Here is a 17,484-nt window from a genome sequence, read left to right as displayed (position 1 = left end):
AGTCAGGAGTGATGATGTTACTACACCAACTACTCCGCCATACAATATAGTTCTAATTTTTTATCCGCCACCTTTTGTTTTGTGCCACCATACTTACTGTCCTAATATCACGTACATTATTGGAAACCCATAATAAAAAAGCAAGAATATAATACATGAGCAGCATTACACTGTAAAAGGTTTAGCCAGAAACTTAACTTTATGCTGATATTAGGACAGTGGCCGCTATTCAAACAGAAAGCTGCAACCTCCGGAGGTCGCATGCAGGCTGCATACATCATCAAACCTGGTTTATTTCAGTTAACTGAGCATTATATTCGCAAGTCATGTGCATATTTCAACGATTTACGATTAACTAAATATATAATCGTAAACATTATGATTGTTAATATTCTCTAATAAGATGGTCTTTATGTATGCAATGTACAAATGCGACCTCCAAACAGCTAGCATTTCGCCTCCACGAGAAATCTTGTGACATAATTAATTTTGCGAAACATATTTAAATTTCGCGAGATCTCATCACACGAGATCTCGTCGCACACCTACTACTTACTGTAATGTGTTTACTTGTTTTGATACTTTATTTGAACCATTTATTATTGGATCGTCATTATTATGTCATTTTAAACGTTATCGCTCACTTTTTTTATTACAAAAAAATCAAATTACTTAATTATCAATTATTAAAAAATTGTTAGGGACAATCCTAAATTAGTTAAAACATTTCAAAATAATGTGATTTTAGTTTTTTATTGATTTATTTTATCATTGAGGATTTAAAAAAAGTAAAAAATCTTGTTCTCGTGAACCCAATCTCGTGTCTCGTCTCGTGGATTAAGTGTCTCGTCACACCCCGAGTAATAAGTAATTAAATACTTTTTGGAGAGAGTAATTTCTACAGTAAGTTAATTACATGATTGTAATGAACTAGTAATTAATCACTTTTTTGAGTAACTTACCCAACAATGGTAACAGCGCAAATAAATCCTATAATTTGAGTATAACTGTAGGTTTTAGTGTCTTTCCTAAAGGAGTATTTTAAACTTTTTTTAAACACTGTTGTAACATTTTAAGCAGTAAAGGTCCATTAACCCAGGGTCACATTTTTGGGCTAATCTAACTAAAAAAGACCTCCTTTGATTCATGCCTCCCCTCCTCATGCAGAGATGGATGAGTGCTTTTTAGTGTCTCGCATTGTTTTGCCACAGCGATTTTTCAAGTGAAAATGCTGTTGTTAGGATTTGTCCTTTTAGCTACAGGAGATTCATCTCTCAGTGACTCTCATCTCTCCTTCTGTGTGTGCTGTCCTAAGCACAAATTCTACTCGGGGGCTTTTTTACGAGACATTTCTTCCATCTGCCCATCCTGTTGCTGAGTGACTGTATCTGTGAGATTGTATAAAAGAGGCCAGTGAATGGACCCTGTTTATTTTGATTTTATTATTCTGGATTTTTTACGTTACATGTACACTTGTTTATTTTGCAGATTTTTTCATATTTTGCATTTTAATAGCTTGCATTGTATAAAGTTCATGTGGCTGTGACACAAGGGGGCGCTAACACTTCTGTTAATTGCACAAACAGGCACAGTTACATAACTAGAGTATATTCATAATTGTCCATCGACCATGCTGACCAATGTATCAATCTATTACTTATTCTCTAATATGTTGACATAAAGGACTTGTGCTATGTATTCCTGATTTCTGGTTATGTTTTTTCTTGTAGGATGTGCTGGAGGGGGAGATTAAAGATCCAAATGAGCTTGTTGGTAAGGATAAAGTTATTAATGAAATCATTTCCCCATCTTTAGAAATTTTCTCTGTGTATGGAAATGCCTGTTGCTATGTGTTTGTGCTGCCAACGGGGTGTAAGTGCGTTGGCAGAGGGTGGATCCGGGGTGTGTGTCTTGGCATTGCCCAGATTGGGATCGTTTCAACACTGTGTTAAAATTATAAAAATGAAACCTCTGGATCGGTCATTTTACTATTATGTAGTAAAATTGTGGTTACCATGATGCCTAATTTAAGGCATTTTTGGTTAAATGGGTTAATAGGTTGTTCCATTGCCATTGGTTAAGCAAAAATCTGGCAACTCAGACAGTACATGTTAAAAAATGCCACGGTTTTTAGGACTCTCTATGAATGGCGTACTTGTATTGTAGTATTTATGTATACTAGGCTGCTGGGCTAGGCGAGAATATTTTAACAGAGGAAAAATTTCCACACATCAATTTTATTGTCTCTATTGTATAATTACTTCAGTTTGACCCAAAGAAAGGATACCATTGTTGTGGAAAAACTCCAACGCATAACGTTTTTTAAAGTTCTGGAGATCTGTAATGTCAAGACCTCAGCTTTCCCTCCTTGTTTGTGTGCAAAACTGTATTTCATTTATCACATATCTTTATGATAGAGCCAGAGACACAAATATTGCATTTACGGTTGCAGGGTGTTACTGTACACAAGGGATTTTCTAGAATTTGGGTGAAAAGCTGAATGTTCAACTTGGGCTTGTTAAAATGCGAAAGATCCGAATAGATCAGAGGCTCAAAGATTTGCTTTGTTCTTGGACACAGTAGATCTTCAGATTCGGGTGTAATTCTTCCTCCTCCTCTTTTTTTTGTGGAGCCCTTTTGAGACGAGTGTGTGTATGGTGCCACTTGATTGGTGGACGTTGTACTCTGAAGATGCCAGTGAAATGAGTCACGTACGGGCAACTCATGCTTACTCGAATGGAGAGGAAACGACAGAATGACCAATGAGAGGTGATCTGCAGTTCTGGGATCAGTTTGACTTTTAAACACATTGCCAGTGAGAACAGAAAAAACACAAGGAAACCTGGCTGTATTGTAGCGGTGGGGTTTTTACAGGACCAGCGGCTTGCCTAAATTCTTGCCAACATTCCTGCTGCTGCCCGTTGCCTGCTGCTACCACGTTTACTGTAATGGCACTGTAATTATCAAGACAAGCTTGAATGGTTTATAAAACACACAGCTTTCACAAGTTGCATAAAAGCAAAGAAACCACATACAATACAACCACAAAAAGCTTAATAATAATAATTCCAGTAGAAAAAACGAGAAGTGAAAGGTGATTTTCTTTGCCCTTTCATTGCTACAAGTGTGACTTATGTGTCTTGCCACAGGGATGTTAAATTCAATTCGAATCTGTTTTTTTAGTGCTTTCATCTTTTCATTCTTCGACAAGTTTCCATCGCTAGAGGTCCTGTTTTTACATTCGTGTTACGTGTGTCTGTGTGTCATGGCATGCTTTAGGAAATATGCCACATCTAGACGGCCACACCTAGCCCAGCCCTGCTTCTGTGTGTGTTTGCTGTGTTTGCTGTTATCTCGGCACATGGTTCAGCTTACAGTCATTAACCTGGACCTGCCCAAAACTGCAGCCAGGGGGGGTGAGAGGGGCACGTGAGGAGGAAGGGTGTGTGGGTTTGGAAGATAAGAGGTGAGATGAGGGGGAATTCAGCATTGGCCTGTTTCAACCAGTATGGTTTGAATACCGTTCACCGTGCAGCATGAGTATGCAACCACAAATTCCAATTCTTGCTAATTCGCTCCAGAAATGGATGGAAAAAACTGCTGATAGACGCTTTGTTTGGGTGGTAAAAATACCACATTGTTACTGCTTATCCAAGTGCAACTCTAGGTTAAAGTGAATTCAGAATGTCTGTTATGTTTTGGAAACTTTCACATTGTTTCACTGTTAGGAGAAGTATTTCCTAACATTTTTATTTTATAATAATAATAATAATAATAATAACAAAATAGTATTATTATTATTATTATTATTATTATTATTATTATTATGTTGTTATTATTATTGTTATTGTTATTATTATTATTATTATTATTATTATAACATTGTTAAAATTTTATTGTTATTATTATTATCAATTTAGTTTTATTAGTATTAATAATAACATTGTTAATATTTTATTGTTATTCTTATTAGCAATTTTTTATTATTAACATTGCTAATTTTATTATTAGATATTAATTTTAATATTTATATTTAGCAAGACAAGCCTTTGTGTAGGGGGCATCCCTTTGCACCCCCTCCCAAAGATAATTTATGATATAGATCAGTGTTTCCCAATCCTGGTCCCTGAGGCCCCCCTCCCAGAAAGTTTTAGATGCCTCCTTATTTAACACACCTGATTTAACTCATCAGCTTGTTAGGGTGACATGTCTGCCATTTTGGAAGGAGGCTGATGAGTTGAATCTGGTGTTTTAAATAAGGAGACATCTAAAACTTTCTGGGAGGTGGGCCTCGAGGACCAGGATTGGTAAGCACTGATATAGATGGTTTCAGCAGTAGCAACATAAATAAGCGGCGTTCAAGGAGAATGCGTAACTTTCTGTAAACTACGCTAAGAATAAATAACACAAAGTCCTTTTAAAGTAGTTTATTTATATAACAAGCAAAATAAACAACATGCAGATTACCTAGGAAACCAAAACATTTGTTATTTTCGACAAGGTATTTGTTTAAGAGTTTAGTTTAGCAACTAGTCAGACCAATAAACAAACAGAAACTGGAAGTAAAGTTTGCACCAGACGGTAATCGCGTCACTACACATGTGTCCGATGAAACCGTCTATAAAACAATCTCAAACTAAAAATTATTATTATTATTATTATTAGTAACATTGTTAATATTGTATTGTTGTTATTATTCTTATCAATTTTATTGTTATTATTATTATTATTATTATTATTATTATTAGGGGTCAAGCCCCGAAGGGGCGTAGAACCCTATTGTTATTGTTAGTTTTCTTATTATTATTATTATTAGGGGTCAAGCCCCGAAGGGGCGTAGAACCCTATTGTTATTGTTAGTTTTCTTATTATTATTATTATTAGGGGTCAAGCCCCGAAGGGGCGTAGAACCCTATTGTATTTGTTAGTTTTCTTTTTATAATAATTATTATTATTAGTTATTCTTCTTCCGCCATTGCGGTCTATGGCAGCCCATAGAACCGTACGTAGGAAAGTTATGAAATTTGGCACACTGATAAAGGACAGTCCAATGTGTCCCCACAGCAAATTTGGAGTCTCTATGTCTAACCCACTAGCGCCACCAACAGTCCAAAGTTGCACTTATGTTTTTGCTTATAACTTCTGATCCGTAAGCCCTAGAAACAAAATTCTTACTTCCTCTGATTCCTTGGCTCAAGACGATTCGATTGGACCCTATGTCGTTATTTTCCGTCATAAAAATTGTTCCGCCATTTTGAATTATTCGTAAAACCTACTTTTTCGAACTCGTCCTAGGGCTTTTCTCCGATTGCCACGAAAATTGGTATGTATCATCTTGAGACACTCATGGCAAAAAGTTATCAAAAGAATTTCGATACAGCAATCCGTTGTCGTATACCGCCTTAACAAATTTTACGTAGAGCGCAAAAAAACTGATTTTAGGCTGTATCTTCGTCAAACTTAGGCCTATTGACACGACACTTGGTACTTCTGATGCCAGTCAGGAACCGAGGGTGCATGCACAGTTTCGTTGCAGCGCCACCTAGTGGCCAGAGAAATGTTTTATACACCTATAACTTTGACTCCGATTGACGTATTTTCACAGGACTTGTTTCTTTGGAGTTCTGAATAGTTGCCGAGTCCAACGATACCAAACATGCCAGATTTCGCCTTACGGTTAACCCTGGGCAGCAAAATAGCGCTTAAAAAACACGCGTGAATATCTCCGCGAGCGTTATTCCGATCGTCTCGAAAACACCATAGGAAGAAACTAACCTTACCTTCTGAACAAAAAGTTCTATTGGCGTTATATTAAAATTTTCATCAGAAATTGCCGAAAATTGCAAAAAACGAAAAATTACATTCAAATTTTGTGTTTTTTACACATAAATGGTTGTAACTTCGTAACGAAAATATATTTTTTCACCAGATTTGATACGCTGGTGCATGAGCACATTCTGAGGCAACACAAAAAAAATTGTGTGCTTGCACCACTAGATGGCCTTATAATTGAACAAAACCTTTGATAACAAGCCAGCCCTATGGTCATACAACTGTTTCTTAACTAAACTAAAGTGTATTGTCATAAAACTAGCTAGATGTAACACAATCATGACCTGATGTTGCATGCACAATTTTTTCATTGCGCCACCTACTGGTTTTGAGATAGAATATAGTATTTTGCCTAAAACTACTGCAACAACACATCTAAAACCATGAGTCATCATGGATTATTCCTTTCATGGCTTTGACTATGATCACTGGTGGTTGCCAATTTACTCCCTAGCAACCATTGAGAATACCTTATCGACCGTTTTTGCAAAAGCTATATCTCAGCATCAAAACATCGTAGAGACACGGGGATGGTCTCTTTTGAGTTATTAAACTTGTTGTAACATGATGTGACCCATGTTTTGCCACTGCAAACACCACTCACATGTCCTTCAGTGCTCTAATGTTCCATGATTGTCAATAACAGAAGGACGATTGCAGTACACAAGAACTTAGATTATTTTTGTTGATAACTTTTTTGTGTTTTCATCTAAAATTATTAGGTTTACTTAGGTTCTTCAATCTGCTTATCCAATCTCAATTTTACATCCTTTTGTACCCTTTTCGGCTTGACCCCGGCATTGCTGCTTGCAGCTATATTTATTATTATTATTATTATTATGTTTCCTCTTCCGCCATTGAAGTCAATGGCAGCCCATAGAACCGTACGTAGGAAAGTTATGAAATTTGGCACACATGTAGAGGACAGTCTCAGAAGTTACTATAGCAAATTTGGTGTGTCTGACTCAAACCCTCTAGCGCCACCAACAGTCCAAAAATCCACTTATGTTCATGCTCACAACTTCTGACCCGTGAGTCCTAGAAACTAAATTCTTGTTTCCTCTGAATCCTTGGCTCATGATGATTCAATTGCACATGTTGATGTCATTTGTGTCATGCACATCTTTCCGCCATTTTGAATTTTCCGTAAAACCTACTTTTTCGAACTCCTCCTAGACCGTCCGTCCGATTTGCATGTCCTTTGGTATGTAGCATCTAGAGACACCCCAGACAAAAAGTTATCAAAAGCTTTTTGATAGACCAATGCGTTCTCGTATAAATTGACAACATATATGGCGGCGAGCACGCCAAAACGGACGTGAGGCCGTATCTTCGCAAAACTTTATTGTATCGACACGAAACTTGGTATATGTCATTACAGTCATGACCTGAGGGTGCCTGCAACGTTTCGTCACAGCGCCACCTAGTGGTCACGAGATTCGAAAAATGCCTATTCTCGCTTATAACTACTTCAAACTTGAGCCTAAAATCACGAAGGTGGTCTTGTTAGATTCCTTGAGGCATGCCGAGTCAAACGATACCAAACGGTTTTCGGTCGGCCATTTTGGGTGTCGGCCATTTTGAATTTTCTCATTAAGTTCAGTATTTTACAAACAGAATGGCGTATCGCTACGAAATTTGGCATGGTTCATCAGTGACATGTTCTAAGCGCACCTATAAATCTTTAGGACAGCGCCACCTAGTGGTCAGGATATGTAAATAAATTGTTTAAAATCTTTATATCATTTGATTAAATTGCCACTATGACATAAGTCTTCACTCTATTGATTCCTTGGCTCATGCTGAGTCTGACTGTACCAAATATGTCTGAGTCAAACCTACTTCCTGTCGGCCATTTTGAATTATATTGAACACCTACTTTTTCGAACTCCTCCTAGAGCGCTCGTGTGATTGGCTTGATTTTTGGTATGCATCATCTAGAGACACTCTAGACAAAAAGTTATCAAAAGCTTTTCGGTAGACCTATTTGTTGTCGTATAACGCATCAAAGAATGCGAGGGCGAGCACGCCAAAATGTGTTTGAGCCTGTATCTTCGCAAAACTTTTGTGTATTAATATGAGACTTGCTATATGTCATAACATTGATGACCTGAGGGTGCATGCACTATTTCGTCACACTGCCCCCTACTGGTCACGAGATATAAAAAATGTCTATTTTTGCTTATAACTACTGCAAACTTGAATGTAAAATTATGATAGTGGTCTTGTTAGATTTCGTGAGGCATGCCGAGTCAAACGATACCAAATGGTTTTTGGTCGGCCATTTTGTGTGTCGGCCATTTTGAATTTTTCTTTAAGTTCAAGTATTTCAGAAACGCAATTGCGTATTGTTATGAAACTTGGTATGGTTCATCAGCAACATGTTCTGGGAGGACTTGTAAACTTTCCGGTGCCCCCTAGTGGTCAAGAGATTTGAAGCTATATCTCTGCATCTCTTTATCGTATTTACACCAAATTTGGTGGGTGTCATCACAATCAAGACCTGAGTCACAATTTATTTTTTGGTCAGTGCCCCCTAGTGGTCAAGTTATTTAAGGCTATATCTCTGCATCTCTTTATTGTATTTACACCAAATTTGGTGGGTGTCATCACAATCAAGACCTGAGTCACAATTTATTTTTTGGTCAGTGCCCCCTAGTGGTCAAGTCATTTAAAGCTATATCTCTGCATGTCTTTATTGTATTTACACCAAATTTGGTGGGTGTCATCACAATCAAGACCTGAGTCACAATTAATTTTTTGGTCAGTGCCCCCTAGTGGTCAAGTTATTTAAGGCTATATCTCTGCATCTCTTTATTGTATTTACACCAAATTTGGTATGTGTCATCACAGTCATGACCTGAGGTACCATCTATTCTTTCGGCACAGTGCCACCTAGTGGTCTCAAGATAGGAAAAAAATGCTTTTTTTTCATAAAACTAATGCAAACTTAGATGTTAAATCATGGCAGTCATCACGTATGAATCATTTTTTGCCATGTTCGGCTTGACCCCGGTATCGCTGCTTGCAGCTATATTTAGGGGTCAAGCCACGAAGTGGCGTAGACACCTATTGTTTCTGTTAGTTTTCTTATTATTATTATTCAGTTTCTTGTTCTTCCGCCATTGAAGTCAATGGCAGCCCATAGAACCGTACGTAGGAAAGTTATGAAATTTGGCACACATGTAGAGAACAGTCTCAGAAGTTACTATAGCAACATTGGTGTGTCTGACTCAAACCCTCTAGCGCCACCAACAGTCCAAAAATCCACTTATGTTCATGCTCATAACTTCTGACCCGTGAGTCCTAGCAACTAAATTCTTGTTTCCTCTGAATCATTTGCTCATGATGATTCAATTGCACACATTGATGTCATTTTTGTCATGCACATCTTTCCGCCATTTTGAATTTTCCGTAAAACCTACTTTTTCGAACTCCTCCTAGACCGTTTGTCCGATTTGCATGTCCTTTGGTATGTAGCGTCTAGAGACACCCCAGACAAAAAGTTATCAAAAGCTTTTTGATAGACCAAAGCGTTCTCGTATAAATTGACAACATATATGGCGGCGAGCACGCCAAAACGGACGTTAGGCCGTATCTTCGCAAAACTTTATTGTATCGACACGAAACTTGTTATATGTCATTACAGTCATGACCTGAGGGTGCCTGCAACGTTTCGTCACAGCGCCACCTAGTGGTCACGAGATTCGAAAAATGCCTATTTTCGCTTATAACTACTTCAAACTTGAGTCTAAAATCATGAAGGTGGTCTTGTTTGATTCCTTGAGGCATGCCGAGTCAAACGATACCAAACGGTTTTCGGTCGGCCATTTTGGGTGTCGGCCATTTTGAATTTTCTCATTAAGTTCAGTATTTCACAAACATATGGGCGTATCGCTACGAAATTTGGCATGGTTCATCAGTGACATGTTCTGAGCGCACCTATAAATCTTTAGGATGGCGCCACCTACTGGTCAGGATATGTAAATAAATTGTTTAAAATCTTGATATCTTTTGAATAAATTGCCACACTGACATAAGTCTTCACTCTATTGATTCCTTGGCTCATGCTGAGTCTGACTGTACCAAATATGTCTGAGTCAAACCTACTTCCTGTCGGCCATTTTGAATTATATTGAACACCTACTTTTTCGAACTCCTCCTAGAGCACTCCTGTGATCGGCTTGATTTTTGGTATGCATCATCTAGAGACACTCTAGACAAAAAGTTATCAAAAGATTTTCGGTAGACCTATCCGTTGTCGTATAACGCATCAAAGAATGCGAGGGCGAGCACGCCAAAATGTGTTTGAGCCTGTATCTTCGCAAAACTTTTGCGTATTGATATGAGACTTGGTATATGTCACAAAAGTAATGATGTAAGGGTGCATGCACCGTTTCGTCACACTGCCCCCTAGTGGTCACGAGATATAAAAAATTTCTATTTTTGCTTATAACTACTGCAAACTTGAATGTAAAATTATGAGAGTGGTCTTGTTAGATTTCGTGAGGCATGCCGAGTCAAACGATACCAAATGGTTTTTGGTCGGCCATTTTGTGTGTCGGCCATTTTGAATTTTTCTTTAAGTTCAAGTATTTCAGAAACGCAACTGTGTATTGTTATGAAACTTGGTATGGTTCATCAGCAACATGTTCTGAGAGGGCTTGTAAACTTTTCGGCGCCCCCTAGTGGTCAAGAGATTTGAAGCTATATCTCTGCATCTCTTTATCGTATTTACACCAAATTTGGTGGGTGTCATCACAATCAAGACCTGAGTCACAATTTATTGTTTGGTTAGTGCCCCCTAGTGGTCAAGTCATTTAAGGCTATATCTCTGCATCTCTTTATTGTATTTACACCAAATTTGGTGGGTGTCATCACAATCAAGACCTGAGTCACAATTTATTGTTTGGTTAGTGCCCCCTAGTGGTCAAGTCATTTAAGGCTATATCTCTGTATTGCTTTATCGTATTTACACTAAATTTGGTATGTGTCATCACAGTCATGACCTGAGGCACCATCTATTGTTTCTGCACCGCGCCACCTAGTGGTCTCAAGATACAAAAAATTGCTCTTTTTTTTCATAAAACTAATGCAAACTTAGATCTTAAATCATGACAGTCATCACGTATGAATCATTTTATGCCATGTTTGGCTTGACCCCGGTATCGCTGCTTGCAGCTATATTTATATATTATTCTTCTTCTTGTTCTTCCGCCATTAAAGTCAATGGCAGCCCATAGAACCGTACATAGGAAAGTTATGAAATTTGGCACACATGTAGAGGACGGTCTTAGAAGTTACTATAGCAACATTGGTGTGTCTGACTCAAACCCTCTAGCGCCACCAACAGTCCAAAAATCCACTTATGTTCATGCTCATAACTTCTGACCCGTGAGTCCTAGAAACTAAATTCCTGTTTCTTCTGAATCCTTGGCTCATGATGATTCATTTGCATACGTTGATGTCATTTGTGTCATGCAAATCTTTCCGCCATTTTGATTTTTCCGTAAAACCTACTTTTTCGAACTCCTCCTAGACCGTCCGTCCGATTTGCATGTCCTTTGGTATATAGCATCTAGAGACACCCCAGACAAAAAGTTATCAAAAGCTTTTTGATAGACCAATGCGTTCTCGTATAAATTGACAACATATATGGCGGCGAGCACGCCAAAACGGACGTGAGGCCATATCTTCGCAAAACTTTATTGTATCGACACGAAACTTGGTATATGTCATTACAGTCATGACCTGAGGGTGCCTGCAACGTTTTGTCACAGCGCCACCTAGTGGTCACGAGATTCGAAAAATGCATATTTTCGCTTATAACTACTTCAAACTTGAGTCTAAAATCATGAAGGTGGTCTTGTTAGATTCCTTGAGGCATGCCGAGTCAAACGATACCTAACGGTTTTCGGTCGGCCATTTTGGGTGTCGGCCATTTTGAATTTTCTCATTAAGTTCAGTATTTCACAAACCGAATGGCGTATGGTTACGAAATTTGGCATGGTTCATGGGTGACATGTTCTGAGCGCACCTATAAATCTTTAGGACAGCGCCACCTAGTGGTCAGGATATGTAAATAAATTGTTTAAAATCTTTATATCATTTGATTAAATTGCCACACTGACATAAGACTTCACTTTATTGATTCCTTGGCTCATGCCGAGTCCGACTGTACCAAATATGTCTGAGTCAAACGTACTTCCTGTCGGCCATTTTGAATTATATTGAACACCTACTTTTTCGAACTCCTCCTAGAGCGCTCGTGTGATTGACTTGATTTTTGGTATGCATCATCTAGAGACACTCTAGACAAAAAGTTATCAAAAGCTTTTCGGTAGACCTATTCGTTGTCGTATAACGCATCAAAGAATGTGAGGGCGAGCACGCCAAAATGTGTTTGAGCCTGTATCTTCGCAAAACTTTTGCGTATTAATATGAGACTTGGTATATGTCATAACAGTGATGACCTGAGGGTGCATGCACCATTTCGTCACACTGCCCCCTACTGGTCACGAGATATAAAATATGTCTATTTTTGCTTATAACTACTGCAAACCTGAATGTAAAATTATGAGACTAGTTTTGTTAGATTTCGTGAGGCATGCCGAGTCAAACGATACCAAATGGTTTTGGTCAGCCATTTTGTGTGTCGGACATTTTGAATTTTTTCTTTAAATTCAAGTATTTCAGAAACGCAATTGCGTATTGTTATGAAACTTGGTATGGTTCATCAGCAACATGTTCTGAGAGGACTTGTAAACTTTTCGGCGCCCCCTAGTGGTCAAGAGATTTGAAGCTATATCTCTTCATCTCTTTATCGTATTTACACCAAATTTGGTGGGTGTCATCACAATCAAGACCTGAGTCACAATTTATTGTTTGGTCAGTGCCCCCTAGTGGTCAAGTCATTTAAGGCTATATTTCCGTATCGCTTTATTGTATTTACACTAAATTTGGTATGTGTCATCACAGTCATGACCTGAGGTACCATCTATTGTTTCGGCACAGCGCCACCTAGTGGTCTCAAGATACGAAAAAATTGCTATTTTTTTCCTACAACTAATGCAAACTTAGATCTTAAATCATGACAGTCATCACGTATGAATCATTTTTTGCCATGTTTGGCTTGACCCCGGTATCGCTGCTTGCAGCTATATTTAGGGGTCAAGCCCCGAAGGGGCGTAGAACCCTATTGTTATTGTTAGTTTTCTTATTATTATTATTATATATTATTAGGGGTCAAGCCCCGAAGGGGCGTAGAACCCTATTGTTATTGTTAGTTTTCTTATTATTATTATGTTTCCTCTTCCGCCATTGAAGTCAATGGCAGCCCATAGAACCGTACGTAGGAAAGTTATGAAATTTGGCACACATGTAGAGGACAGTCTCAGAAGTTACTATAGCAACATTGGTGTGTCTGACTCAAACCCTCTAGCGCCACCAACAGTCCAAAAATCCACTTATGTTCATGCTCATAACTTCTGACCCGTGAGTCCTAGAAACTAAATTCTTGTTTCCCCTGAATCCTTGGCTCATGATGATTCAAATGCACACATTGATGCCATTTGTCTCATGCAAATCTTTCCGCCATTTTGAATTTTCCGTAAAACCTACTTTTTCGAACTCCTCCTAGAGCCTTCGTCCGATTTGCATGTCCTTTGGTATATAGCATCTAGAGACACCCCAGACAAAAAGTTATCAAAAGCTTTTTGATAGACCAATGCGTTCTCGTATACAGTGACAACATACAAGGCGGCGAGCACGCAAAAACGGACGTGAGGCCGTATCTTCGCAAAACTTTAATGTATCGACACGAAACTTGGTATATGTCATTACAGTCATGACCTGAGGGTGCCTGCAACGTTTCGTCACAGCGCCACCTAGTGGTCACGAGATTCGAAAAATGCCTATTTTTGCTTATAACTACTTCAAACTTGAGTCTAAAATCAGGAAGGTGGTCTTGTTAGATTCCTTGAGGCATGCCGAGTCAAACGATACCAAACGGTTTTCGGTCGGCCATTTTGGGTGTCGGCCATTTTGAATTTTCTCATTAAGTTCAGTATTTCACAAACAGAATGGCGTATCGCTACGAAATTTGGCATGGTTCATCAGTGACATGTTCTGAGCGCACCTATAAATCTTTAAGACAGCGCCACCTAGTGGTCAGGATATGTAAATAAATTGTTTAAAATCTTTATTTCATTTGATTAAATTGCCACTATGACATAAGAATTCACTTTATTGATTCCTGGGCTCATGCTGAGTCCGACTGTACCAAATATGTCTGAGTCAAACCTACTTCCTGTCGGCCATTTTGAATTATATTGAACACCTACTTTTTCGAACTCCTCCTAGAGCGCTCGTGTGACTGGCTTGATTTTTGGTATGCATCGTCTAGAGACACTCTAGACAAAAAGTTATCAAAAGCTTTTCGGTAGACCTATCCGTTGTCGTATAACGCATCAAAGAATGCGAGGGCGAGCACGCCAATATGTGTTTGAGCCTGTATCTTCGCAAAACTTTTGTGTATTAATATGAGACTTGGTATATGTCATAACAGTGATGACCTGAGGGTGCATGCACCATTTCGTCACACTGCCCCCTACTGGTCACGAGATATAAAAAATGTCTATTTTTGCTTATAACTACTGTAAACTTGAATGTAAAATTATGAGACTGGTCTTGTTAGATTTCTTGAGGCATGCCGAGTCAAACGATACCAAATGGTTTTTGGTCGGCCATTTTGTGTGTCGGCCATTTTGAATTTTTTCTTTAAGTTCAAGTATTTCAGAAACGCAATTGCTTATTGTTATGAAACTTGGTATGGTTCATCAGCAACATGTTCTGGGAGGACTTGTAAACTTTTCGGTGCCCCCTAGTGGTCAAGAGATTTGAAGCTATATCTCTGCATCTCTTTATCGTATTTACACCAAATTTGGTGGGTGTCATCACAATCAAGACCTGAATCACAATTTATTTTTTGGTCAGTGCCCCCTAGTGGTCAAGTCATTTAAGGCTATATCTCTGCATCTCTTTATTGTATTTACACCAAATTTGGTGGGTGTCATCACAATCAAGACCTGAGTCACAATTTATTGTTTGGTTAGTGCCCCCTAGTGGTCAAGTCATTTAAGGCTATATCTCTGTATTGCTTTATCATATTTACACTAAATTTGGTATGTGTCATCACAGTCATGACCTGAGGCACCATCTATTGTTTCTGCACCGCGCCACCTAGTGGTCTCAAGATACAAAAAATTGCTATTTTTTCATAAAACTAATGCAAACTTAGATCTTAAATCATGACAGTCATCACGTATGAATAATTTTTTGCCATGTTTGGCTTGACCCCGGTATCGCTGCTTGCAGCTATATTTATTATTATTAGGGGTCAAGCCCCGAAGGGGCGTAGAACCCTATTGTTATTGTTAGTTTTCTTATTATTATTATTATTATTATTGTTATTCTTGTTCCTCGTTCTTCCACCCAAAAGTCAATGGCAGCCCATAGAACCGTACATAGGAAAGTTATGAAATTTGGCACACATGTAGAGGACAGTCATAGAAGTTACTATAGCAACATTGGTGTGTCTGACTCAAACCCTCTAGCGCCACCATCAGTCCAAAAATCCACTTATGTTCATGCTCATAACTTCTGACCCGTGAGTCCTAGAAACTAAATTCTTGTTTCCTCTGAATCCTTGGCTCATGATGATTCAGTTGCACATGTTGATGTCATTTGTGTCATGCAAATCTTTCCGCCATTTTGAATTTTCCGTAAAACCTACTTTTTCGAACTCCTCCTAGACCGTCCGTCCGATTTGCATGTCCTTTGGTATGTAGCATCTAGAGACACCCCAGACAAAAAGTTATCAAAAGCTTTTTGATAGACCAATGCGTTCTCGTATACAGTGACAACATACAAGGCGGCGAGCACGCCAAAACGGACGTGAGGCCGTATCTTCGCAAAACTTTATTGTATCGACACGAAACTTGGTATATGTCATTACAGTCATGACCTGAGGGTGCCTGCAACGTTTCGTCACAGCGCCACCTAGTGGTCACGAAATTAGAAAAATGCCTATTTTTGCTTATAACTACTTCAAACTTGAGTCTAAAATCATGAAGGTGGTCTTGTTAGATTCCTTGAGGCATGTCGAGTCAAACGATACCAAACGGTTTTCGGTCGGCCATTTTGGGTGTCGGCCATTTTGAATTTTCTTATTAAGTTCAGTATTTCACAAACAGAATGGCGTATCGCTACGAAATTTGGCATGGTTCATCAGTGACATGTTCTGAGCGCACCTATAAATCTTTAGGACAGCGCCACCTAGTGGTCAGGATATGTAAATAAATTGTTTAAAATCTTTATATCATTTGATTAAATTGCCACACTGACATAAGACTTCACTTTATTGATTCCTTGGCTCATGCTGAGTCCGACCGTACCAAATATGTCTGAGTCAAACCTACTTCCTGTCGGCCATTTTGAATTATATTGAACACCTACTTTTTCGAACTCCTCCTAGAGCGCTCGTGTGATTGGCTTGATTTTTGGTATGCATCATCTACAGACACTCTAGACAAAAAGTTATCAAAAGCTTTTTGGTAGACCTATCCGTTGTCGTATCACGCATCAAAGAATGAGAGGGCGAGCACGCCAAAATGTGTTTGAGCCTGTATCTTCGCAAAACTTTCGCGTATTGATATGAGACTTGGTATATGTCATAACAGTGATGACCTGAGGGTGCATGCACCATTTCGTCACACTGCCCACTACTGGTCACGAGATATAAAAAATGTCTATTTCTGTTTATAACTACTGCAAACTTGAAAGTAAAATTATGAGACTGGTCTTGTTAGATTTCTTGAGGCATGCCGAGTCAAACGATACCAAATGGTTTTTGGTCGGCCATTTTGTGTGTCGGACATTTTGAATTTTTTCTTTAAGTTCAAGTATTTCAGAAACGCAATTGCGTATTGTTATGAAACTTGGTATGGTTCATCAGCAACATCTTCTGGGAGGACTTGTAAACTTTTCGGCGCCCCCTAGGGGTCAAGAGATTTGAAGCTATATCTCTGCATCTCTTTATCGTATTTACACCAAATTTGGTGGGTGTCATCACAATCAAGACCTGAGTCACAATTTATTGTTTGGTCAGTGCCCCCTAGTGGTCAAGTCATTTAAGGCTATATTTCCGTATCGCTTTATCGTATTTACACTAAATTTGGTATGTGTCATCACAGTCATGACCTGAGGCACCATCTATTGTTTCGGCACAGCGCCACCTAGTGGTCTCAAGATACAAAGAAATTGCTATTTTTTCATAAAACTAATGCAAAATTAGATCTTAAATCATGACAGTCATCACATATGAATCATTTTTTGCCATTTTTGGCTTGACCCCGGTATCGCTGCTTGCAGCTATATTTAGGGGTCAAGCCACGAAGTGGCGTAGACACCTATTGTTTCTGTTAGTTTTCTTATTAGGGGTCAAGCCACGAAGTGGCGTAGACACCTATTGTTATTGTTAGTTTTCTTATTATTATTTTTCTTCCTCGTTCTTCCGCCGAAATTCAATGGCAGCCCATAGAACCGTACGTAGGAAAGTTATGAAATTTGGCACACATGTAGAGGACAGTCTCA

At 38.7% G+C, this 17,484-nt stretch overlaps 1 protein-coding gene across 1 annotated transcript in view; it reads left to right on the top strand.

Annotated features, from left to right (window-relative positions):
- Nucleotides 1-17,484, top strand: part of sap30bp (SAP30 binding protein) — a 46,906-nt gene that overhangs the window by 4,641 nt on the left and 24,781 nt on the right. The window contains exon 4 of the mRNA XM_055167611.2: nucleotides 1,731-1,773. Within this exon, the coding sequence (XP_055023586.2) occupies nucleotides 1,731-1,773 (43 nt within the window). The remainder of the gene's footprint in view (nucleotides 1-1,730; nucleotides 1,774-17,484) is intronic.

Source organism: Misgurnus anguillicaudatus, chromosome 5, assembly GCF_027580225.2.
Source record: "Misgurnus anguillicaudatus chromosome 5, ASM2758022v2, whole genome shotgun sequence".
Lineage (NCBI taxonomy): Eukaryota > Metazoa > Chordata > Actinopteri > Cypriniformes > Cobitidae > Misgurnus > Misgurnus anguillicaudatus.
This window is presented reverse-complemented; position numbering and strand designations above follow the sequence as displayed.